Below are 25955 nucleotides of genomic sequence, written 5' to 3' on the forward strand. Positions count from 1 at the left end.
AGAGCTGGGCGATCTCCAGGCTCCTGCCTGACTCCCAACCCCCCAACAGGCTGCCCCTCTATACCACTGACTCCAATATAGGAGCATCTGGCCCAGGCCAGGGAAACTGGGGCCCCTCACTTTTCTCACTGCCTTACTCCCCACCCACATCTTAGCACATGCCCAAATCCTATCCATTTTACCTTCTAAGCCCCACCACTGCTAACATCCCAGTCCTAGTCCCAGTCTCCTCATCTTTGACCTGGATGCCTGCCCAGGAGCTCCCTGCCTCCAGGGAGCTGCTACTTCCAGCCAGAGGAACTTTTTTGAAATGTAAATCGAATCAGTTTCCTCTCCTGCTTAAGATCCTTCAATGGCTCTCACACCCCCCACCAAATAAAGTGCCAACTCAGCCTCATCTCACACCATCTGGTCCCTGACCCCATTCCCAGCCTCATGGCTCACTCTCTGCTCCCTCCCTCCGCCCCATGCTCCCACTTCTCTGGGTCTGCTGTACCCTCTCCTTCCCCTGGGCCTTTGCACATGCTGTTCTCTCTGCCAAGAAGCTTTTCCCCGAGTATTTCATTGACTAAATCCTCCCAGAGGAAAGTTCCTCAAAGTAACTGTAGGATAAGATCAAGTTGGGGTTTTTCCCTTTCAGCCCATCATGGACAGATGCTTTTATAAAATACAAAAAATATGAGCCATTACAAAAAAACAAAATTAGAAAACAAAGTGAGGAACAACCAACCTGGGAAATAACAGCTTCTTTCCTGTAAAGTTAATATCCACTCACCATGTGACAGAACAATCCCCACTCCTGGATATGCACCCCAAAGAAATGAAAACCTATGTCCACACAAAACCTATATGAAAATGTTTATAGTGGCTTTATTTACAATCACGCCAGCCTGGAAACAACTCAAATGCCCCTCAGTGGTGACTGGACTAGTAAACCATGGTACATCTATGCACAGGAATGCCAGTCTGCATCAAACAGGGAAGAACCTCTGGTATACTCAGAGCATGGGTAAAATTCAGATGCACTATGTGATGTGAAAAGAAGCCAGGCTCAAAAAGCTATATTCTGTATCATCCCATCTATATAACATTCTAGAAAAAAACAAACCCTCGTGATAGTAAACCAATCAGTGGTTGCCAGGGCTGGGTGTTGGGAGGATGAGTGGGCACTGATGACAAAGGAGCATGAAGGAAACTTGGGGGATGAAGGAAATGTTTCACACCTTGATTGTGGCGGTAGTTACATAACTACATATTTGTCAAAATTCAGAGAACTATATAGTTGGAAGGGTGACTTTCACTGTGTGTGCATTAGCTTCAATAGATCTTTTTTAAAAATGCAAACTCAAACTCCGTTTTTCTTATTGTGGTGAAATCTACATAATGTAAAATGGACCATTTTAACCCTTTTTGGGTATACAGCTGTGCTCAAATTCATTCGCACATACGACCATGTAGTGTAACCAACACCACCTTCCATCTCCAGAACTTTTCTCATCTTGCAAAATGGAAAGCCTGTCCCCATTAAACAACACCTCCCCATTGCCTCTCCCTCAGTCCCTGGCAACCACCATTCTGTTTCTAGCTCTATGAATTTGACTATTCTAGGTGCCTTTCATAAGTGGAATCCTATAGTATTTTTCTTCTTATGTCTGGCTTATTCCACTCAGCACAATAGCCTCAAGGTATATCCGTTACAACAGGTATCAGAATTTCTTTCCTTTTTAAGGCTGAATAATATTCCACTGTGTATATGTACCACATTTTGTTTGTCCATTCATGCATCAAGGGACATTTGGGCTGTTGCCACCTTTTGGCTATTGTGAATAATGCTGTTATGAATATTGGTGTATAAACACAGACCTATTTAAAAAATTATTAGACTCGGGCAGCCTGGGTGGCTCAGCAGTTTAGTGCCACCTTCGGCCTAGGGAGTGATCCTGGAGTCCTGGGATTGAGTCCCACGTCAGGCTTCCTACATGGAGCCTGCTTCTTCTCTGTCTCTGTCTCTCTCTCTCATGAATAAATAAATAAAATCTTTTAAAAAAATAAAAAAATTATTAGACCCAACAGACATAAAAAAGTACTTTGCCCATTTACTAAGCACTTGCTCTCAATTTTGTTATCCATCTCCTTCGTCTGCCTTTTGAGTAGCAAAAGTTGGCCCATTCCCTGGGCCAGCCAGACTCTACCCTTCCCGAGCCTCCAATTATCACCCACAACTCCCTGGGTGTGTCACATCCACTGGGATGGCCTACTTAGGATGCAGGGCTCTCTGAGGTAAGACTAGGTTTGAGTCTTCTTTTTTTTTTTTTTTTTTAAGATTTTTTTATTTATTTGAGTGGGGGGAAGCACTAATAGAGAGGAGGGGCAGAGGGACAAACAGACTGAGCCCCATGAATCAAGCCCTGCACCAGGCTCCCCTGAAGTCAGATGCTTAATCCACTGAGCCACCCAGGTGCCCGGTTTAATCTTTTCTAATTGCAGCCTCTAACTACTCCTTAACTGGGATTGGGGCCAGGCCCCAGAAAGGCACTCAGAAACTTCAGCCAAGTGCAATCCTGTCCAGGAGCCAATGGGAGAGCAAGGACTTGAACCCACATCTGCCTGGCTCCAGGTTTGTGTTCTCTGTTAAAGGACACCCAGGGGCAACAGCCCTGAGTTAGAGGCAGAACTCAAGGCGTGCCCCTCTCTAGCTGTCACACTCAGGATTTTTTGGCTTGCAGACACTTCCACTCATTTCCAAGGTCAAGATAGAGGTCATTCTGTTAAGAACTAGAGGTTGTCCACCTTACATAGGTGTTACCCAGCACTGGGTTCTCTTGGTGGGTGTTGAGCCAAAAGACACAACCTAGCCAAAAAATAGGAAAAGAAAGGGTTTTACTTGCAATAAGTAAGGGAGAGCACAGGGGATATTTGCCAAAGCAGTGCCTCCTTGGACAGGGAACTCAGCATGCAATTGGGGCAAAAGCTGTCTGAAGGTGACAGTCTCTGGGTCAGATCTCTGGCTTTAGTTGGTCTGGTACCTGAGTGCTCAAAGAGGTTTAGATCCTGCAAAGATAAGTCGAGAATGTGCGCCAGGTCAGTCTTTATTTTTGAACCAGCCCTGCCCTGGGAGTTTTGCCCCTGATTTATTGTCCCTAATATGATTAAGCTATCTCCTGGCCTGATAGTGGCTGCTTGTTCTAACATTCTTCTGTTCCCTTTAAAAGCATTATCTACTGAGGTCTACTCTTCTGCAATTTCAACATATCCCAGGAAGCTCTAAAAGAAATGTGCTTTGGGCAAGTAGTGTTGGCCAAGCATAGATCACAAGATGGCCAGGGGCCTAAAATGACCTTTCTTATATATCATCTTTCTTTTTCCAGGGACCACTTACTCCTTCTGCTTCCACTGGCTCCTGGGCTGTGGGTTGGAATATACAGGTAAGCCATGGACAGTCATGGATGCTGATACGTGTTTGTGCACACATGTGTACCACATACACGTTACCTACATATAGGGGTTCAATTTGTGTGTGTCTGAGTTCCAGATAACTCAAAATTTGATTTTTTGAAAGAATGATCATCTTTTTTTCAAAGACCAAGGGTCAGGGTAGGAGGTTTAAAGACACAATAGGAGCATAAATTTCTTTCCTAGTGTTGTGCCCAAGATTGCGAATCCGAGAAACCACCAAGGAGCCGACACCGATGCAAACACATGAGGGTTTATTTACAAGCTCAAGCTTGGGTCCAAGTATACCCGACACAGCGGAGCAGGGACTTGGACCCCGAAGTGGGTTACAGCTGGTTTTTTTATAGGCTGATCTAGGGGATTTTCAGAAGGGGTGGAGGAATTTCTCAAGTTCTGTTTACATTCTGATGTGGGGCTTTCAAGGGCATTGAGCTCTGTTCTCATTCTAATAGGGGACTTTCTACCACTGGGCATGGGCTCTGTTGTCTTTCTGATATGGGATTCTCTGCGGAGGGCAATTCTGAGCACTGTTATCTTTCTGATATGGGATTACCTGCCGAGGACATTGAGGACATTCTGCAGTTTTTCCTATAAAGTTCAGCTCTTATTCACAGGGGCCTAAGATGGCTGTACTTGTGCTAATGCTAAACTTGAGGTGGAATGGCCTTGATTTTTCTCGGCCTCCACACCTAGTAGTTACCCTGGCACCTGAGCTTCCAGAGGATCTTAGAAAGTTTTTTTTTTTTTTTTTTTAAGCTGCAATGTATGTGCTTACACATAAATACACAATACTATATGCTTAACCCCAGACTGGCCCATAAACACCTGCTTAGATGCACACATAAACCCAGAGACAACCACATACCCATAGACACACATAAAACAAATAATAATTGCCAGTATTCATTAAGTGTTTCCTATGATCCAGGCATGGCACTAAGTACTTTACATACACTGCTTTACTTGATCTCTTTGTAAAAATCAATCAGTATGGGCACTCTAATTTTCACCCTCATTTTAAAGATGAGAAAAATAAAGCTCAGAAAAGTGAAGTGATTCTCACTTCACTTCTCAAGGTCACAGAGTTAGGAAGTGGCTGAGCTGAGATTTGAACATCAGTGAGTGAAAGTCTGAAATCAGAGTGCACAATCATTAGACTATTTGCTAGCACAACTATCACATATTCGTAAATTCACATGTACTGATACCTCGATTCACACTTATAGGCACACCTATGCATATGGACCCCCACATACTGCATATTTGTACAGAGACACACATATACATACATATAGTCAGATACCAGCAGACCCATAGCCATACATTTTTAAAAAAGATTTTATTTACTTGTTTATTTGAGAGAGAGAGAGAAAGAGCAAGAGAGAGCATAAGGGAGAGGGTTGCAGGACGGGCAGAGGAAGAGGGAGAAGCAGACTCCCACTGACCAGGGAGCTTGACGTGAGGCTTGATCCCAGAACCCTGGGATCATGACCTGAGCCAAAGGCAGATGCTTAACTGACTGAACCACCTAGCCACCCCAGCCACATATTTTAATGTAGACAACGTGCAGTCACACACACTGAGCTTACTGACATGAGTTTGCACAGAGTCTAGTCTAAGACTTAGATCTAGGTTCTGGCATAGACTTCCCACCCCTCCTTGCCTGCCCCACCGCCTCTTGGCAGATAAGTACTCGGGGGTTGGGCAGTGCTGCATGGAACCCTGCCAATTGGTGGCTCAGATCCTCTGGGAACAGGCTCCTGCCTCCTGCTCCTATCTACTGGGTAAGCAGAGCCACCCTTGGGGCCAGCATCCACAAAACATCACACCTGGGCCCCACCCAGGAGAGGCTGAACTCAGGAAAACTTCCAGGTGGCCGCCACAGTGGCACTCCCCAGCCCCAGCCCACAGCTCTTGCTGCTTGCATCTCCCTCTCCAGCCTCACTTTCCATTCATCCCCCCCAAGACACCTCACACCCCAATGTAAGTGGGGTCCCTGGGAACACAGAGCAGCAATATCTACCAAGGCTGGAAGTTAAGGAAAGCTCCCTGAAGAAAGAGGCATCTGTGCTGAGCTCTTAACCTAAAGGTGCAATGGGAATCAGCGGGTGAGTCAGAGCAGGCAGAGGAGAGCTGTAAGCCAGAGGGTTGCATGTGCAAAGTCCCAGAAGTGAGAGAAAATAACACCTTCAGGGACTTACAATTGATTCATCATGACTGAAGGGGAACAAAATGATTGCAATGTGATCAAAAGCCTTGGTGAGAGGATGTTTTTGTGCACAGGGAGGCTGGGACTCCCTTGTGGGGCAGAGGTGATCTCAGGACTACAAAGGCCTTGGGCAGCTGCCAGAGTGGCCACTAATTCAGGCCTCCCTTCTGTGGCCACCAGAGCATAGAGCATAGCCATGAATGCTCTTGGACCCATGGCATTGGCTCATTGTCCTAGGGCTGCCTGGCAGCCCAGGACTTGCTCAGATGATTTAATGGCCATGTCTCACACTGATGAGCTAAGCTAGTGACGACACTTCTGGGTGGGTATTAGTAGTCCCATTTAACAAGTGAGGAAATGGTCTTTGTAGAGGTGACTTTGTAAAGCAAGAGAATGATCTGTCCAGAGCTAGCCACAAGGACAAAGATCCCTCTGGGTGTGCTTGGGAAGGTAGCCAGGAGGCAGATGCTGTTGTCTAGGTGGGGCGTGGGGGTAAGGGGGTGGATAGGAGAGTGTTAGCGGGGCTGAGGGGCCTAGGGAAAGGGGCTGCCTGAAACTGAGGATGGACTCTCTCTGGGTGGGAGTGGGTCTCCTGTCCTTGGAGTGAACTCAAAGGCCCTTCTTTGCTTTGCTTCATGCCGCACCCTCCCTGAGAGTTCAAAGACTACCCACTCCACATGTCCATGTAGACAATCTTAAATAAATCTAAGAATCCTAGAAAATTACATTAATTTTTATGTCCCAAGTAATTTCCCTGTGAGTGGGGTTTATGGCTATAACTGTGGTGATTATACGCCTAATGAGGCAGAAGCTGCAGCCCCGCCCCCTGCCCTGCCTCCAGGTCAGCCTTCTCCTGAGCCAGGCCCTTGGCCCACAGGGGGTCAATCACCCCTGGAATGAGAGGGTGAGTGAAGGACTAGGAGTTACACAGACCAGAGTTTTCATTTTGGTTCTGCCCCAGAACCAGCTCTGTGACCTTAGACAAGCCCCTTCCCCTCTCTGAGCCTTAGTTATATCACCTTTAACAAAGAGGATAATTGTAACTATCTCAAGGTAGTTCATTACAAGACTGTAGTGAAGATTTAATGAGAAAATATATGGAAATGGCCAAGCACCATGCCTGGCTCTTAGTAAAGTCTCTAAAAATGGATGGTGGTTTTTTAGGGGACACCACATTTTCCATGAGAAATAATCTAAATTCTATAGCTCATAATTCAAAATTCTTCTAAAGCAGACCTCAGCCCAGCTCCTCAGGCTTATCTTTCCCACAGACCGTGTCAGGGCTCAGCAGTGGGTCTCAGGGAGCAGGAGGTACTACATGTCAATGGAGCAGCACCCACTGAGGGAAGGTGCTAATGCAGTCTCAACCTCTGCTGATCTGAAAGGGCTCTTGGGATGGGAGAGCTGAGCCTGTGGGTGCAGATCTCTGTGCCTCCCTCTTAGGTGACCTGCATAATACCTCATCCCCTTTATCACGTAGGGCTGCCATCACCTCCCCCTGACCAAAACCTTGGTTCTGATTGAAAGATGGGAGTGGTTGGGAGTGAATAGGGACACTCCATTTCTCAGATGCCCTGCTCCCAGCACAAAAAGACTCACAAATCAGCCCCTTACCACCCTAGGCCAAGATCACCTATGTTTGATTTCCCTAGAGATATTCAGGATAGACCCCCAACCCTGTGAGAATGAGGAACAGGAGGTCTCTGAGATCTGTGGAAGATCTGTGTGAAAGAGGGACTAGATCACCAGGCAGATCACTGTAGACTCAAATCCCAGTTCTATTACTTGCTGTGCACGCTTGGACAAGGTGCTTTCCATCATTGATCTTTTGTACCTGCAAAATGGGAGAAATGACATCTACATTTCAATTCCATTTGGAATAGTAAATGAGATGACATATGTACAGCATTGGAATGGTGCCTGGCATGTGGTGGACTTAATAAATGTCCTCTTCTCCCAGCTCTTAGCACTAGTACCCAGGACAGCTCCCCACCCTCGCTTGCTTGGCTGCTGTCCACGGTTCTGATAAAAAAAAAATATCCTTTGCTATTCTTTCCCAGTTACGCCATGTTATTACCTCTTTAATATTCTCAGAGGTCTTGGAGATTAAGACTTGAAAAATCCTTGCCTTCTCTTCTTCTTTTCCAGTCCTGATGTAAGAAAAAGAACATGGGTTCCTGAAGCTCTCAGTTCCTACCCATTACTACAGTCAGGAATATAGTCAAAGCCTTGATGATTCTCAGCACATCGTCCAGCAGGATGAGTCAGGTGCACACACAGTAGGAAAAGAGCATAGGATTTGGACTCAGTCAGACCTGGGCTTAAGGCCTAGCTCTGTTACTCGCTAGCTCTGTGACTTTAGCAACTTCTGACTTGCCAAAAAACTGAGCCACGGTTTTCTCATCTGTAAAATGAAATTAGCAACTGCACCTCCTCCATAGGGTCATTGGGTGGACCAAAGGAGATGTTGCTTCTAAAATGATTAGTAATGTTTCAATAAATGCTCTGTTAATTGGCAGCTATTTTTACTTCCGACATCTGACTCTGAGTCTCTCAAAGGGACAACACCAATCACCATGTGTCCTTTCCAGTAAAGTCAGCTGCAAACTTCTTAATATTCGAGGCTGTCATAAAGGCCTGGCTTTCCTCTTACTCCCATGGGTTGTGGTACCTCCCAGGACACCAGTTTCCTTCTCTTTCTTTTTTTCTATTCAGTATAGCACTTGTCCCCTAACACCCACTCCCTGTCCTTATCAATTCTTGTTTGGTTCAAGTCCACCTCTTCTGGATCCCATACAGATTTTAGTTAATATCTATTTGAGACAGACAGACAACCCTGGGGCTGCATCCTGGCTGAGCACCTGTTAGCTGCGGCACTTTAGAAAGGTCACTTAGGCTATCTAACCTCAGTTTCCTCATTTGTAAAATGGTGATGGTAATATCCCCTGCCTTGTGAGATTGTTGCAAGGAGCAACGGAAAAAGTGCATTAAGATCTTAGCACAAGGGCAGCCCGGGTGGCTCAGCGGTTTAGCGCTGCCTTCAGCCCAGGGAGTGATCCTGGAGCCTGGGGATCGAGTCCCACGTCGGGCTCCCTGCATGGAGTCTGCTTCTCCTTCTGCCTGTGTCTCTGCCTCTCTCTCTCTCTCATCTTTCATGACTAAATAAATAAATAAGATCTAAAAAAAAAAAAGATCTTAGCACAGATGTACATAGCAAGCGCCCAATACCTATTAGTCCTTATCATTGTTCTTGACTTTCTGATTTTTGTTTCCTCTACTCTTTTCCAGAAATGCTCTTCCTTCTCTCTTACAAGCTGGAGAGTAGAGAATCATATCTCAAGCTGCTGTCTTCTTTTTAAAAGCAGAGTGAACACCTGTAATTTGGAGCTCATCTAATGTATCTAGTGTATCTCTGGGAGGAAGACATGCATAGGGGACACTTCTGGTCCTCTGGGACCCTTTATCTCTTACCTAGGGTTGGGATCCTAAGGGGAATGTTCAGTCTTTGTGGTTGTTTTTGCTTTGGTGTGTGTGTATATCTGAGTGTAGGGATAGATGTGTCATGTGATTGTGAGTGACTTTTATGGAAGTACACATGTGATTGCGGATGTAATGAGCCAATGAGAAATGGTAGTGTATGTAAAGTGCATATATGTGTGGTGGGGGTGCAGCTGTTGGACATGGTACCAGCCCTTTAGCCATCTGCAGGCTTGAGGGATCCTAGGCAATTCACAAGGTTGCTGGCTCCTGGCACCGGCCACTCTGAGCAGCATTCCCAGCTTGTCATTTGGAGAATAACCATGCTTCAGTGACTCACAATCCTGCTTACTCACAATTTTTCATAATCTGACCCAGGCAAGGGATTATGAAAAGATTTGTCAAGCACCCAAATGGTACTGGGAAGATGGTTAGCTTTTTAAATAAAAAGTTCCCCCAGTACTTTTAAAACCATTCCGGTTTAAACCCCTTGTTTACAGTGAGTGCTTAATTACCCGTGACTCTTATCTGTTCATTAAAGCAACTCTCCTAAGGGACCTTTTCTTGACAATACAGGGTTAGTCGTTCATTCGCATTAATTTAAAAGTAATAAAAATTTTGCAATGTTCTATAATTCAGACTTATCACTAATTCACCAACATCCTCCCTCCAATTATTCCAAATCAGGAAAGTTCTATTATTTAACAGCAATATATCCAATACTCAAGGGAAATAATTTCTATGTCACCACCTAGAATTCAATACCAATAATATAACTATATAATCCCTTCATCTGGACAGAGCTGAAATTTTTCAAAACATTTAACCACCCATTGTTTTCTCTGATTCACATAACAGGTCAGGAGTATGATGCCCATTTGTCAGGGAACTGATGCTTACAGTGGTGAAGTGAGCCGCAACTCAGGCTCACAAAGCCGACTACTGAAGCAGTCAGAATTGGATCCAAGGGATCTCAGTGACCTCAGTTTCTCAAAACACAGTTGCCCCTAGAGAAAGCCAGACAGAACTCTCCCCCTTGGCTGTGTCTCAGGTAAAATGTAGTCCTTGGCAGTTTGTCACTTCATCTGCTCCAGGGTATTGTTTCAGGAAATAGGAAGAAGCAGAGAGATTTTTAGCAACAGGAAGAAATTCCTCAAAAACCTGTTTGTTCCCTCCCTCCGTCCATTTCAGCCTGAGACTCATCTTCCGTATTCACTGTATGCTAAAGCCAAAGACTGGCTCCTAAGTGGGTCTGATTGCTGAACCCAAGGACCTCGAGGTCCGATAAGGGGAGATGGAGTCAGAAAAAACTATTCCAACCCAGCATGACTTGTGGGGGGCAGGGTGGGCAGTGCAAGAGATGGTGGGAGTGCATAGAAGGGTGGTCAATGCACTCTGTGGGGTGGGGAATCCGGGAAGGAGAGTGACATCAGTTGAGTCAGCCAAGCAAGGTATTAGGGGCTAAACTGTGTCCCCCAGGAATTCATATTAAAGTCTTAACCCCCAGTACCTCAGGATGTGACTGCATTTAGAGGTAGGGTCTCTGAGGAGGTAATTAAGGTAAAATGAGGTCATATGAGTAGACCTTAATCCAGTATGACCGATGTCCTTACAAAAAGAGGAAATTAGGACACAGGCACTTACAAAGGGAAGGTGATGTGAAGACACAGGGAGAAGATGGCTGTTCACATGCCAAGGAGAGAGAATATATCCTTCCTTTAACATTGCCAACACCACAATCTTGGACTTCTAGCTGCCAGAAATGTAAAAAAAAAAAAAAAAAAAAAAAAAAAAAACCAACCAACCAACAAACAAAAAACACCCCACTAAACTAAATCTCTACTGACTCAGCCATCCAGTCTGAGGTACTATGTAACGGCAGCCCGAGGTATGTGTGGGCAGTTGCCAGTGCTTGGTGGCTATGGGCTGCCCTGGTGGGGGCAGGGGGCAGGGGGCAAGACTAGAGAGGGAGCCTGCATCAGAAGTTGGGGGACTGTGCAACCCAGGCTCAAGATTTTAGATTTTTCCTAAAGGCCATGCAGTCCATGGAAATTTTTAAGCCAGAGAGAAGGAGGTCTCTAACTACAGGCACCCAAAAAAGAAAGGGAAAAAAACCTAACAAGACCATGACAGACAGAACAAACAAATCTTAGAAGTGGCCCCCTGAGGCCTCTGGCTCATGGAAACGGGCCGTGCGGCAGACCACGCAGCAGAGGGAAGCACACAGGCTTTGAAGCCAAACAGATCTGGATTTGGATTTTTAGCTTCACTATTTTGTTCATGCTTTCATCAATTCACTCATCTAGCAAATATTTACTGAACACCTACTATGTGTTTCAGGCACTGGGGATGCATCAGTGATCCAAATACAAGGCCCATGTCCTCCCAGAGCCACCATCCTGCCAGACAAAATGAACAAATACATCACTAAATATGAACATGTCAGGTGGATGATAAGAGCTGTGGACAGAAGTAAAGCAGGGAAAAGGACAGAGGGAGGGACTATTAGATGGGGTGGTTAGGAAAGCGACGTTGAAGCAAATGCCTGGAGGAAGGAGTCAAGCAAAAACCTGGGCAAGAGCACACACTCTCAGTGGTGGAAAAAGCAGGGGCGAAGGCTTGGCAGATGTGTCAGATAGACTTACAGCTGCTTCCCAAGCCCTTCCAGATCCAGAGGCCGCAGTTACTGGACTTTGGTGCTTTGACCATAGTGTCTTCAGGAGTCAGAGGGACGTAGGTCTGACCAGGTAGGCTGAGGAGTGGATGGCAGAGGGAACGGAGAACACAGCTCCGGCCAACTCTTGTGAGAAGTTTTGCTTCAAAGATCAGGTGAATCAGGTGGTGTCTGGAGGGGGTGTCTTCATGAGAAGGTTCCTTCCGGGGGACATCAAATGTGTTAGTGTGATAATGTGATGGAGTGAGTGGAGGGGGATACTGATGGTCCAGGAAGGAGAGGTAGTAACTACACAGGTCAGATCCTTGCTGGTGAGAGGGGGAGGTTCTGGAGCATTTCCATGTAGGCTCCGGCCTCACCAGGCGGCAGAGAATGTGGAGAGCAAGTGAATACCTTGGTGAATACAGAGTGGGGAGACTGGAGTGTGTCCATCTAGTCTCATGGTGCACTGGTACTGACTCAAGAGCAGATGGTCAAATTTAAGGTGTTTTGGTGAGCTGGTAATTAAATCATTGGCTGTTTGAAACAGGCTATAGTGGGAATATTTACACTATGGGAATTGGCAAGTGCTACAAATCAGGGCCTTCTTATCCAGACAGCCAGTTGCTGAGTATTTTCTAACACATCCAATCCAAAGAGGTGGTTGTCTTCTGATCATCTCATGCTCTCAGTGAAACAAGAAGGTGAAGTGGTAGGATAGGAGCAGGAAGAGGGAGGAAGGGAGCTGGAGATCTGAGGAGAAAGATAAAAATAAACAACAGGAAACTTCCCGGGCTGTCCCACAGTACTGAGAGCCCTCTTCCTGGCCACGTGCCCCCGGGCAATTTGCTTGGCCACTTTGAGCCTCAGTTTGTACATATGTAAATGTGGAGTCCCCTTTTCAAGGTTATTGGGAGCATGAAGTGAGGTAAAATAAAGCATAATAAGCATCTGCCCCGGAAGAGACAGTGGACCGGCTGAATGGCCTGTGATCTGGTCTCAGGTTTGCAGAGGAAAGAAAAGTTCTTGCTTTAGTCACTCCAGGAGGTGGCTGACACCTCCTGTCCACTCCCAGCTGACCTCCTCTGTGGACTGGGAGTCCAGCTTCAGGCTTGGAACATATTACCCCAACTTCCCCTGATCTACATATTTATCACAATACAGCAACTGCATAATTTAAATTGGGTGTTAAAAAATATTCCAATGTGTTATGTGATTTTGCATTCCTGGGTGAAGAAAAATTGCTGCAAGAAGGTGGTTAATTATTTCAAAAGACAAATTCCATGCAATAAAATAAAAATAGACTCTGTCCAGAGGGAAGTGAGAAAAAAAGGGGGGGAGAAATGAGGAATGGTCCTCTGTAAATAGAATGTGGATGTTTCCTCAAGTAGTGAGTGAGTAGATGGGACAGAGATGGGCTCTAGGCACCTATCACATGGCCAGGAGAGGAGAGGACAAGGGGTAGTGGGGAGACCAGTGAGGAGGCTGTGATTGCTTGGGACATGATGGAGCCCTAGGCAAGGGGAGGGAGGGGTGATGGAGTGAAGCGGTGAGGTCTGAGAGAAAGTGTTGACAGACATTGGTTAAATGTGGAGCACAGAGGTGAGGACTTTTTATTTAAGTGAGGGGTGGACAGTGGTGCCTCTTGCGGGAGTTCTTAATGAAGTCCAATAAAGAGCCACTCTCTTCTCCATCTGAGTCCTGATTAATTGAAGAAATAGGACCAAGGGTAATGAGGCCAAATGTCACCTTAGCTCCTGGTAAAGGCTAGATGAGGGGGCATAGCTTTGGGTGGAAGCCACATAGGCCTGTAAGCTGAACACCCATATAAGGTCCATGTGCCTCTTGGGAAGTGCTGACCTGGGGAACCTGCCCAGGAGGTTCTGGTAGCCAGAGGAGCACACCAGAATTTCCGTTCCCTGAAGGGAGCTTGCTCCCAGGGATAAAAGGAAAGCACCAAGCCCAGTTTATTCTTCCTACATGAATCAATCACAATACTCACTCTGCCTCCTCTGGGGCGGAAGAGTGGAGGGAGGAAGAGAAAGTGAAGTTATACCCACTAAGCCACGTGAAAGGTGATATCGGGCATTATCCCCAAACCCCTGCACAGAAATGGGGCAGCAGAGGATGAGCAGATTCCAAGAGTGATGGACTCGGGGCTGGCTGGGGAGACCCAGTGCCGTGCGACCTGCTCATTTGCAATCAGACACATCAATCCAGATGTGCAAGGGCATGTGTACCCAGGATGGTGAGTTTCCCCTCACTTGCCTTCTCGAGTGATTTCTTGAGCAGGAGAGGAAAGGGGACTTTAGGACAAGTGCCAAGAACTTTGCAGAAATCTTCCTTGCTCATCCTGTACAAATCTGTGAAGCCTTCTGGGTCTCCTCCGTGCCGAGTGGCACTGAGGCCCGCTCTGCGCTGCTGGCCCTTCAGCTCCTGGCTCTGGTTCTTCTCTGGCCCCCTCTCATGGCACAGAAGACTCTCCGGGGGTGTGCTGAGTGCAGAAAGCAAGTTGACCATCAGCAGAGAGGGCAAGGTGAGTCCTTCTTTCTAGGGCAGCATAAAGATTCCATCTGGGCACAGACCTGCCTGCTCTCCCTGCAGGTTGGGGTGGGGGCTCGTGCTCCAGTGTCTTCTCCAACTCTCGACATGGCCTCTGTCAGGTGACATGTGGCCTCAGCCAGGGGACTTCATTCAGCACTTCTTCAGGGCATGATTGTTGTACGGCATGTGACAAGTCATGTGTGCTGATGTAATGACTCTGGAGAAATTGTTTTTATGAGAGATGACAGGAGCTGCGAGCCAGCTGGCCCGGGAGGGTGCAGAACCCTTATAGGGGAGTACTGCTCCCTTATTAAGGAAAACACCCTTGTGGGTCAGTTTGGTCAGGCCATGAAGAGTTGGTGGCTCTGCCCATAAGGAGGGAGGTCCTAGCTGTCCAGGGGCACTTAGAGGGAGGGGGTCTGGAAGAGAAGAGTCTAGAGAGGGCACCACTGTGACCCAGGAGGCTGAACAAAGCAACTCCCCATGGTGGGAAAGCCTGACACCTGCTAGCAGGGACCATAACTGACTTCCATGCAAAGCTGCTTGCCATCGTACTTAGCAGCAAGTTGTATGGGTAGTTCTTTGCGGAATGAGGAAGAAGGATGGCAGTGCCAGTGTGCCATGCTGTGCCCACAGCCTGGAAAGCAGTGGCCTGAGAGGGAGCTGCGTATCAGAGAAACAGGCTGCAGTGTGGCCTTGAGACAACCCCTCTCCCAAATAAAGCAAGTGACAAAGTGCCCTTTAGGGGCAGGGTTAATGTGGGAGCACACCAGGGAGGGGACTAGGTCCTGCTATTCATGGGATGAGAGTGGTCATTCTGTTTAAATATTGAGGTTAAGGGTGACCCCAGAGTTGTGACAGACCCGGAGGTCCATGGGCAGCACTAATGATGAGTTACACACTTGATGGTTTAGGTTCCTCTCCATGATGACATTTCTCCCACTCTTAGGTTTTCTATTTGACTTCTTGAGTGGGAGAGAAAGTTTGGGCATTTCAGCCAGTGCCCACAAGTACTGGGGAGTGGGCGAGTGGCTCACATGAATATCACATGTCACATTTGTGACATTGGGGAAAAGGACCTATCTCACTGGCACGGGTGTAGATATAGGGTTGGACTGGTGGTGGACAGTGGACAGGTGCAACCGTCTCTGGGGCCAAGTGGCACTGCCTCCTCCAGCCCCTGTAGACTGGCAGTTGTAAGAGCCACAAAATCTCACTTGGCCCCACCGTGGGGCTCTATAGGCTGCACACCATAGGCCCACAAAGACGCAAACACAGCCTCTGCCCCCAGCAAGTGGGTTGGCAGGGTACAGATCCATGGGGAACGTACATGGTCTGTATTAAGAATTGCAAGAAGTCAGCTGGTGAGGAGTTTTGAGGCTGCCATCATGTATGGGCATATATAGTTCATCGTGCTTGGGGGTAGAGAAGCTGGGTATCTGTTGTGAGGCTGTTCAAGGGTGGATGTGATATATTTGTGTTTGAAGGTAAGTGGGTGTCGGTGGTGGATACACCTGTATGCTTAAAGATACACATTTACATGTGTAATTGTGTGTGTGCACGTGTGCAAGCATCTATCAGAGCATGTGAGCACCGATTGGGAGGGTGGGAAAGTATTTGTTTTTGTTAAATGTGCGTGAGTATCCGCAAGTGTGAGTACGTGGAATGTAACCGGAGGATGCAGACATATGCACATCTGTGTGTGTGTGTGTGCGTGTGTGTGTGTGTGCAGGTCCATGGTGACTGTGCATTACTCACCATGAGACCTTGGGCAAGTTACTTAACCCCTCTGTGCCTTAGTTTCCTCATGGGTAATATTGGGATCTTTAGTTGTGATGAGGATTCCACAAGATGGTTGATACAGACCTAGAAGAGGTCCTGGAATGTGCTAAGTGCTAAGTCCATGTTTGCAATTGTTATTCCTAAGTGTGAATTTGTGTACGTGAGTATTCATGTGTGAGTGTGTGTGTGTGTGTGTGTGTCGCACCCTTGTGAAGGGGTGGGAGGCCCAGGTCTCAGGTAGGTGATTCCTGGCACAAGGAAATCCAAGACAGATGGGCGGGAGGCCCAGGGCCTGCAGTGGGGCATGAAGCCAAAGCCTGAGGCTAGACCCAGGCCCAGCTCCTCTCCCAAAAGCACTGAGCCCCTTCCCACTCTCTCCTGGGAAGATCAAGAACCTGAGCCAGACTGGGGTTCATAGGGACCTCCTGCCCTCCTGCCCCTATGGCTGGCCCAAAGAGCTGACAGGAGGTGGGGGCTGGGGACTGGCAAGCCAAGGGACCGATCCCCCCTGCTCTGCAACCTGACAGCTGTGGCCCAATTAAAATCAACAGTTCACAGGTGTTCCTGGTAATGACTCACACACAGAAAGCTCTGCTCCCTTTAGGGCTCTTCTAAAAAAATTTAGAGCTCTTTAAATTTTATTCACCTACAACATCAAACTCAGGGAGGAAGTCATAAAAGAGGATGGGGGAGGGGCCACTGCACACATGTGCGTGTGCGCACACACTTACTCACTTGTAGGCAGTTACGGACATAAACGAGCACACACATGCACACCCCTTTGCCATGCCAACACACACCCTCACACACACAGACCAAGCATCCACACACCCAGACACACGCTCAAACACACACACCATCCAAATCCATACCTACTGTCACACGCACCTCCCGAGTGACCCATACCTAACACCCACTCACATCTGCCCCAGCTGTGTCAGTGCTCTCTTGCTGCATAACAAATGACCACAAACTGTGGCTTAAAGCAGCACATATTGATTACCTCCCAGTGTCTGTGGTCGGGAGTCTGGCTGTGGTGTGGCTGGGTCCTCTGCTCCGGGACTCACAACTCTGCAGTCAAGGTGGCTGCTCGGCTGCATTCTTACCTGGAGCCTACTCTGGAGGGGATAATCCCCCCTCTAAACTCACTCAGGTTGTTGGCAGAATGCATTTTTTTTGGCCTATGACTGAGGGCCTGGCTTTTGCTGGCTGGTGGCTAAAGGCGGCCTACAGTTCCTGGTCCCAGGGTCAACCTGAGTGTGGCCACTTACGTCAGCAAGCCAGCAAGGAGAATTTCTCTAGTCTGTGCTGGCCAGCCAAGACTGTGGGTACGGGCATGTGTATGTTGTGTGTATGGTACCTCATCACAGGAGTGACATCCCATCACCTTTGCCATATTGTATTGGTTAGAAGGAAAGAAATGGTATAGATATGAATGTTGGCCACCCTTGGGTCTCTCTACACCTGCTCACGTGCATTTATCCACCCCTGGATGCACATACTCAAGGATCACACACCACATAAGCTCATTCACCAATCCTTTAGCCAACCCTCGTACACACACTCTGCAGTCTTCAGGCCACCCAGAAGGTTCTGCAGAGCCTGGTCAGACAGGTGAGCACTTGACACTAAAATCACTCCGGTAGCCAAACACCCTCAGAAACCAAAGCAATCCCACTCACTGCCCAGCACCTGTTCCCAGCGTCACTGCCTCTTGTGGCCTTTCCTGATTTCCCAGCGCCTGGTCCCACTCAGCCCTACTCTCCACATGTTCGTATTCCAGGCATCTACATGGGCTTGGTCCCTGGACCGACACCCTTGAATCCTGGACTAGGTCCAACATCTGCCATCCCTCCCCCAGCCTTGGTCTTGCCATAACCTGGACCCTACCTGGTGTGACTGGCAATTCCCTTTAAGGCAACACTTTTTAAAGTCCCAACGCTCACACCATCCCTCCTAGCTTCAGGCCAGCACAGACTGGTTTTTGGGGTGCCTTTGCCAAGTTTATTCAATTGTCTGAAAATGTTGATTAACAATGCATAGCCCTATGGCACAGCACCGGAGGCTGCTCCAAAGGCTGGCATGGTGAGGAGGACATGGCAGAGGCTTGGAGCCAAGGGGCCTGGGCAAATCTCTTCTTCTCTCTGAGCCTCCACCCTCCTGCTTACAAAATGTGAATAAGAATTTTGTCTTATCAGTATCAACTAGAGCTAAGCCTACACCTATCCTTTAAAAAAATTTTTTTAAAGACTATTTATTCATAAGAGACACAGAGAAAGAGAGGCAGAGACACAGACAGAGGGAGAAGCAGGCTCCACGCAGGGAGCCCGACGTGGGACTCGATCCCGGGACTCCAGGATCACGCCCTGAGCCAAAGGCACATGCTCAACCGCTGAGCCACCCAGGTGTCCCAGGCCTACACCTATGCTATGACCAATTATTCTACTCCTAAGTATATATACCACAGAAATGTGTACACATGTCCATCAAACCACAATTATAGAATGTTCATAGCAGAGCTATTCATAACAGCCCCAAAATGGAAACCACACAAATGTTCATCAGAATAGAATGGATTCTCTCTCTCCTCTTCCTTCTTTCTCTCGATATATGTACATAAACACACACATTTTTTCAATGCAAGGACATTCTCTTACATACCTTTTTCCTATAAAGAAATCGAATCCTGATTGAACATGGACCGTAGAGGAGAGGAAAAGAAAGAAAGAAAAGAATGCAGTGGATACACATATTGTGCACACACAAAACATCAAAGGAAAAAACAGGCCACAATCGCAGGCACCAGCATGTGTGAAACTCATAATATTGAACCAAGGAAGCCTGACACAAAGGTGGACATACTTTGTGACTCCACTTGTAGGAAGTTCAAAAAGGAGCAAAACCAATCTGCAGTGTTAGAAGTCTGGGCAGTGGCTGCCCCAGGCAGAGATGATACCTGGAAAGGGGAACACAAGAGGTGCAGGCTATGTAGGGTGAAAAGCCGCTGAGCCGGACACTTCTTATTCTGTGTGTGTATGTTACCTCCGACGACAACAACAACAAAAACTTTAAAATAGCAGAAGATTGGGACACTTGGGTGGCTCAGTGATTGAGTGATTGAGCGTCTGCCTTCAGGTCAGAGCGTGATCATGGGGTCCTGGGATCAAGTCCTGCTTCTCCCTCTACCTATGTCTCTGCCTCTCTCTCTGTGTCTCTTATGAATAAATAAATAAAATCTTTAATAAAAAAACAACAGAAGACTGCCTAATACCTGATTTGCACCTGGTACCTAATAGCCACTCCCAGTAAGACTAGCTCTTCTTTCTCCTTTCTGAAGAGCCTTCTTCTTCGTGAGGGGCACAAGAAAACCAGAATATTCTGTCTTCTATTAGCATTACACTCACACCAAGCAGTGAGTCTCTATCTTGTGTCTCTCTCCCCAGACACACTCCTTTTTTTGTTTTTTGATTTTTTATTTATTTATGATAGTCACACAGAGAGAGAGAGAGAGAGAGGCAGAGACACAGGCAGAGGGAGAAGCAGGCTCCATGCACTGGGAGCCCGACGTGGGATTCGATCCCGGGTCTCCAGGATCGCGCCCTGGGCCAAAGGCAGGCGCTAAACCACTGCGCCACCCAGGGATCCCCCCAGACACACTCCTGAAGCATCTTCGGTGTATTCTAAACATTTTTCACAAGCTTTGACTTTTCCTGAGCCTTCAAACCTTTAAACCTGCATTTCAACCCTCTCTTGCTCCTCTGGATCCTTCTTAATTATGCTCCTCCTTCCATCTTGGCTGAGCTGGGTAGCGTACCCAGGGTGTTCCAACTGATGTCTCCTGCTGCTCCTCCCTTCCTGGTCGGTCCCTTGGCCCCTTGTGGTTGGATTGTCAGAATTTCCTCTCTGCTCTCTCATTCTTCAACTTAATAACCAGCGTCAGCCTTCCTGTGAATTGACATCCATTCTCCAAAGGAAGTGGAAGCCCAGGGAACAATCTGATCCAGGTGCTGCCAGGGTACCGGGACAGCTGGGAACACGCAGGGCATCCTACTTGCATGAGGACTCACCAGGCCTCCAGGGATATAACCTGGTAATGACTTTGGAACTGACAGGTGGGCCCAGGTAAACCAGGACTCACACTCTCAAATTCAAAACAGGAATTTTAATCTGTTAATCTCAGAGGCTGTCTGAGTCCTGCTCTGTGGAAGAGGAGATTGGCAGTCCTTGGTTTCTGAGGCTGGGTGACAATGACAATGAGAAGGAGCTAAGGTCAACCTGATATTGAACAGGAGTTGGAAAACTTTCTCTGCAGAGGGCAAAAATAGTAAATAGTTTAGGCTTTGCAGGCAAGACGATACATAAATGAATGAGCAGGTTGTGTTCAAATAAACTATGTTTACAAGATAGGCATAGTTTGCGGACCTCTGATATAGAAGATTGTCCATCCTTTGAGAAATTTCCTTGAGTCTCTTGGCCAAGGTAGCTATGCAAACATCAGGCTCTGAGTCTCTGGGCAAGATTAACAGAATTGTACCAACTGCTCTGAAATGAGAATTGATCTCAGGCCCTCTCCAGTCTTCAGCCACCCTGGACAAGGGACTCAGGTAGATTCCAAGTGTGACTACTTCATTCCCATCACCCTCCACAATGATGAATGGGCCCCACAACACCAGGACCGGACAGGATCCATCCCAACTATTTCCTGTCACTTATTCTCCACTGCTTGTCTGCATTTGGCACCTCTTTTGCCTGCTTTGTTAGCCTTAATGCAGGTCCTCATCCCACTTCCCTCCTGGAAAACTGTAGTGGCCTCCACTGGTCTCCCTGACTCCTCCATCCTTCCTCTGCATCACTAGGGGAATAATCTCACCTAACTCCAATCATGCTATGCCTCCAGAACCTTCCATGGCTTTCCATGGCCTGTTTACAGAACCCACATTCCTTAACGTAGTACAGTGAACATTACTATTTGGCTGCCCAGCCTCTTCCCATTTTGGGGGCTCCTGTCCTTTTTCTGGAAACTTCTTAATCTCTCATCCCCAACACACATGCACATGTGTGCATTTCATCCAAGGATTCTGGCAGTAGTGTTGATCAACAAGACCCTTCCCCGAGCCACAGTCGATTGGTCCAGGTGTGGGCAAATGACTCAAGTTGGATCAATCAGAGGCCCTGCCTGGGATTTTGGACCTGGAGCTGAAATGAAAGGTCAGGCTCTTTGGATGGCTGAACCTTAAGACATGTAATCCTAAGAGCCTTGTTGGCCATGGCCTGCTGTGAGCCAGGAGAAGAAAAGGCCAGGCGTCGGAGGAAGGAAAACAGACTAGAAGCATAGAGGGAAGCTGGGTAGTGAGCGTTCCCTGGGCTGGCTATTGGAGATGTCAGGCCCAGGTTCTGTCTGCACCCAACTCTTGCCCTCAGGGAGCCAGCAGGGCCCTCCAACCCTCTCTCTCTTGGGCTAGTCTCCCAGGGATGCCCTCTGTTACTAGGAGCCAGGAGTGACATTCCATATATCATAATTGGGTCATGCAACCCTGACAATCAGGGGCATTGTCCCTGGAGTACAGTCCCAGGGTCATCTGGTATTCAGGACGTTCACTTTTTAATTGCTTGAGGATGGAGAGATCCAGCAGTTCCAGGGAAGAGCGAGGGTGGCCTGGTATCAGAGATGGTAGGGGTTGCTGTCCAGGGATTTGGGCCAGCAACTATTTACCAACCAAAGAGAAGTGTTATAATATCTAAAGTAGATGCCAGCCTGAAATAAGCCAAGGCTGCCAGCAGAGCTGACCAAACTGATACAACCAAAGTGAACCTTCACACTCAGACTCCACCTGTCTTAGTCAGCTCAAGTGGCCACATAGGCCAAGTGGCTTCAACAACAGAAATTCATTTTCTTGCACCAGTTCTGGAGGCTGGGATCAAGGTGCCAGTTGATTTGGTTCCTGGTGAGAGCTCTCTTCCTGGTTTGTAGTTGGCCTTCCTACTGTGTCCTCACATGACTAGGGGAGAGAAAGACACTGCAAGCTCACTGGGGTCTCCTTATAAGGACACTAATTCCATCAGAAGGGCCTCACCCTCATGACCTCGTATAATCTTAATCATCTCCCAAAGACCCCACCTCCAAACACCACACTGCGGCTTAGTGGTTCAACATGTGGATATTAAGAGGACGCCAACATTCAGTCCATAACACCACCTTACTATCAACATTCACTCAACAAACATTTATGGCATGCCAACTCTGTGCCAGGCGCTGGGGATCAGTAGTTTTAAAGACAGCGCTGCCTCTGCCCTCTTACACCCTAATAGGTTATGCTAGTCTAGGGACGATCTCCCAGGGCACCCTCTGGAATTCCTGGCATTCCTTCTGGAATGCCCTTGCCCTGCTTCTCTGACCTCATACCAGCCTCCAGCTGTCCTCTTCACAGAAGACCTCTCGAAATCTCCAGTCTTGGGGCCCCTGTGTGGCTCAGTCAGTTAAGCGTCTGCCTTCAGCTTGGTTCATGATCCCAGGGTTCTGGGATCGAGCTCTGCATCAGGCTCCTTGCTCAGTAGGAGCCTGCTTCTCCCTTCTTTGCCACTCCCATTAGTTGTGTGAACTCTCTGTTAAATAAAGTCTTAAAAAAAAAAAAAACCCACCTCCAGTATACATGGGCTCCCTTCCTCTGCCCCTTTTATTCCAAGCTCTCTTCATGCTGCTGTCCCTTAATCTCCTGGAATCCACCTCATGTTCACATTTTTAAAAAGATTATTTATTTATTTATTTATTTATTTATTTATTTATTTATTCATGACAGAGAGAGAGAGAGAGAGGCAGAGACACAGGCAGAGGGAGAAGCAGGCTCCATGCAAGGAGCCCAACGCGGGACTCAATCCCAGGACACCAGGATCACATCCTAGGCCAAAGGCAGCGCTAAACCGCTGAGCCACCTGGGCTGCCCTCATGTTCACATTCTTTGTGTCCATCTCCCATCTCCCATACCCCCCAAACACACAACAGCTGATGGCTTTCAGAGGACAGGGACGGGGTCAGAGTTGTCTCTGTGCTGCCCAGCAGCAGTTATCCCTGAGTGCTGCACATAGTAGGGGCTTTAACTGGCCTTCTCATTGATCGCTAATCATCCACTTTTATTCTGCAGATATGCTCTGCTGATGGACTTGGTAAGGAGTGAATGGAATGCCAATAATTCCACAAAGCCACGCTGATTACATTCCCCCTCCCCGCACCAGGCCTGGAGCTTTTCACTGCTTTCTCCCATCTATTTCCTATTGGACAAAGGTCAAGCCCCTTAACATTAAGGGCTAATAAGTTGCTACCTGCTCCGGGCCCTGCTTACATCTCCAGCTTACCTGGAAGCTCCAATCATCCCGAACCACTAGCTCTTGCTCTCCTCTCTTGCCGCTGGGCTTTTGCACATGCTATTCTGTCTACCTGCCTCAATCTCCCCAGTATTCCTCCTCTTTCTCTTGGCTAATACTAGCTTACTCCAGGAAGTCATTCATGATCTGTCTACCCCGATTCCCAAAGCCTGGTCCAGTGCTCCCCTACACACCCTCGTAGGACCCCGTCCTTCCCTTGTCGTAACATTTATCATTGTCATTACCTATTAAATCGTTTACCTCTCGTAAGATCTATGTGGGCAGTAACTACCTTGCTCAGCCGAACGTGGTACCCAAGGACCTAACAGAGTGCCTAGAACCTTGCTTTTCAATGTGTGATCCTCAGACCAGGAGCATCACCATTATCCACATGCTTGTTAGAAACGCAGCTCTAGGGGATCCCTGGGTGGCTCAGCGGTTTAGCGCCTGCCTTTGGCTCAGGGCGCGATCCTGGAGTCCCAGGATTGAGTCCCGCATCGGGCTCCTGGTATGGAGCCTGCTTCTCCCTCTGCCTGTGTCTCTGCCCCTCTCTCTCTCTGTGTGTCTATCATAAATAAATAAATAAATAAATAAATAAATAATAAATAATAATAAATAATAAATAAATAATAAATAAATAAATAAATCTTAAAAAAAAAAAAGAAATGCAGCTCTGGGGGTGCCTGGATAGCTCAGCTGGTTAAGTGTCCGACTCCAGGTCAGGTCATGATCTCGGGGTCGTGAGAACGAGCCCTACATGGGGCTCTATGCTGGGTGTGGCGCCTGCTTCAGATTCTTTCTCTCTCTCTCCTTTTGCCCTCCCCACCCCCCACTTTTGTGGGCGCTCTTTTTCATGCTCTCTCTCAAGAAAGAGAAAGGAAGAAATGCAGCTCTAGCACTCCTGCCCCACCCCCTGACCTAGCCTACCTATTTTCTATATTTGAACAAATCCTAGGGAACTCATGTGCGCATAAAAGTCTGGGAAGTACTTATTCGGGTCAGTGGTTCTCAGACATTGGTAGCTCCTGGAGAATTGTTTAAACTATTGAGGGCTGGGCCCCCTCTCCCCGAGAGTGTGAGGTACTTGATCTGAGGTGGCGCATGCACATCTGGAGTGGTTAAAGCTCTCCATGTGACCCTAAGGTACAGCAGAGCTTAAGAACCCCTGGTCTGCTCAGTAAATCCCACTTGAACAAATGAGCCGAGGTCTATTGAGCATTTCATATAATCCTCACAGCAACCCCGCGAGGTATGAAATAATACTGTCTCCATTTCACAGATGAGGAAGGTGAGGCTGCCAAAGAAGAATCACCAAAAGCAGTTGACAGAGTCCACAGCTCCCGATCTTTGGCCTGCTCCAAGCTGTCTCCCGGGACAGGGACAAGGACCTTCCTTGGGAATGGGACTTGGCTCCAATCCTGGCTCTCCCTCCACGAGCAGGCAGCAGCCCCTGTAGGCACATGGGAAAACAAGCCTCCTGGGGCACTAGGAGGCAAAAACACACATAAATAAAACTTGAACCCCAGTGCCCGCTGCGAAGATTAGGCATATATTTATAAAAATCACCAGAGCCACTGTTCCTCGGTTTCGTGTTTCATTTACGGCGAACACAAATAGCTTCAGCACGAATATCTGGGATCAAAACAGAGCTGCAGGTTCCGGAGCATCTGTGCTATAGGAGGTGCAGTATGCGCTGAGATAATTTTAGCCAAATGTGTTATAAACAAGATCTGCAGAACTGCGCGGCGGGCTGAGTTTTGAAAACTTAGGATTCTAAATGTATAAATTGTTTGGAACATTTAACATCTAGTCATTAAGCAGTCACCCCCTTGCCCTCCGTTTTCAGCGAGAAGCTTGCCGCACGGCAGCCTCCAGCTGACACCCCCTTCCCCAGTATTAAATAGGGACCACTAGACTGTGATGTACACACACGCGCGCGCACGCGCGCACATAGACACACGCACACAGGCACATGCACACACACACCAGCTGGTCCAGACCATTCCTTGGAAGGCAGAAGCAGCGCCAAAGCAAAACATCCATTCACCGCTGTGCTGCAAAGACCCTTTCTCAGACACGGAGGCCTCTTTTTCTATTGAATTTTTAAAACCAGTCTTACACCTCGTGTTCCAAACAGCCTCCTAGGATGGGGCGGGGGGGGGGGAGGCAGGGAGGGAAGGAGGTAGGCATTGGGATGTTTATACCTATCATGTAGTCTGTACTACTTTGACCCAGGAAGGATACTGTTCCCTCTTTACGAAGGATAAAACTGAGGCTGAGAGAATTGACATGCCCAAATCAGAGAGCTGTCAGGAAGCAAAGCTGGGATTTCAACAGAAGGGGAAATTGTCTAAATGGCAGCCATATGGCAGACAGGGAGTCTTGATACCCATTTGAGTTGTTTCTTTTAGAATACCTGAAATCCTTCTTTACCCTGTTAAACAATCCCTTTTGAATCACAGCACCATGTGTACATGG

General features: G+C 47.7%; 1 protein-coding gene across 2 annotated transcripts in view; it reads left to right on the top strand.

The window, feature by feature from the left end:
* The window catches only part of LOC112677089 (uncharacterized), a 38141-nt gene extending 13099 nt beyond the window's left edge, over window positions 1-25042 (top strand). For both annotated transcript variants that reach the window (XR_007413105.1, XM_049114464.1), the window contains exons 2-4: window positions 3369-3425; window positions 14085-14328; window positions 24757-25042. Coding sequence is in view for 1 of the 2 variants with exons in the window: in XM_049114464.1 (XP_048970421.1) it covers window positions 3369-3425; window positions 14085-14328; window positions 24757-24989 (534 nt within the window). In the remaining variant the exon portion in view is untranslated. The remainder of the gene's footprint in view (window positions 1-3368; window positions 3426-14084; window positions 14329-24756) is intronic.
* Window positions 25043-25955: the final 913 nt, after the last annotated feature.

The sequence above is a fragment of the Canis lupus genome, chromosome 9 (genome assembly GCF_003254725.2).
Source record: "Canis lupus dingo isolate Sandy chromosome 9, ASM325472v2, whole genome shotgun sequence".
NCBI classification, from domain to species: domain Eukaryota; kingdom Metazoa; phylum Chordata; class Mammalia; order Carnivora; family Canidae; genus Canis; species Canis lupus.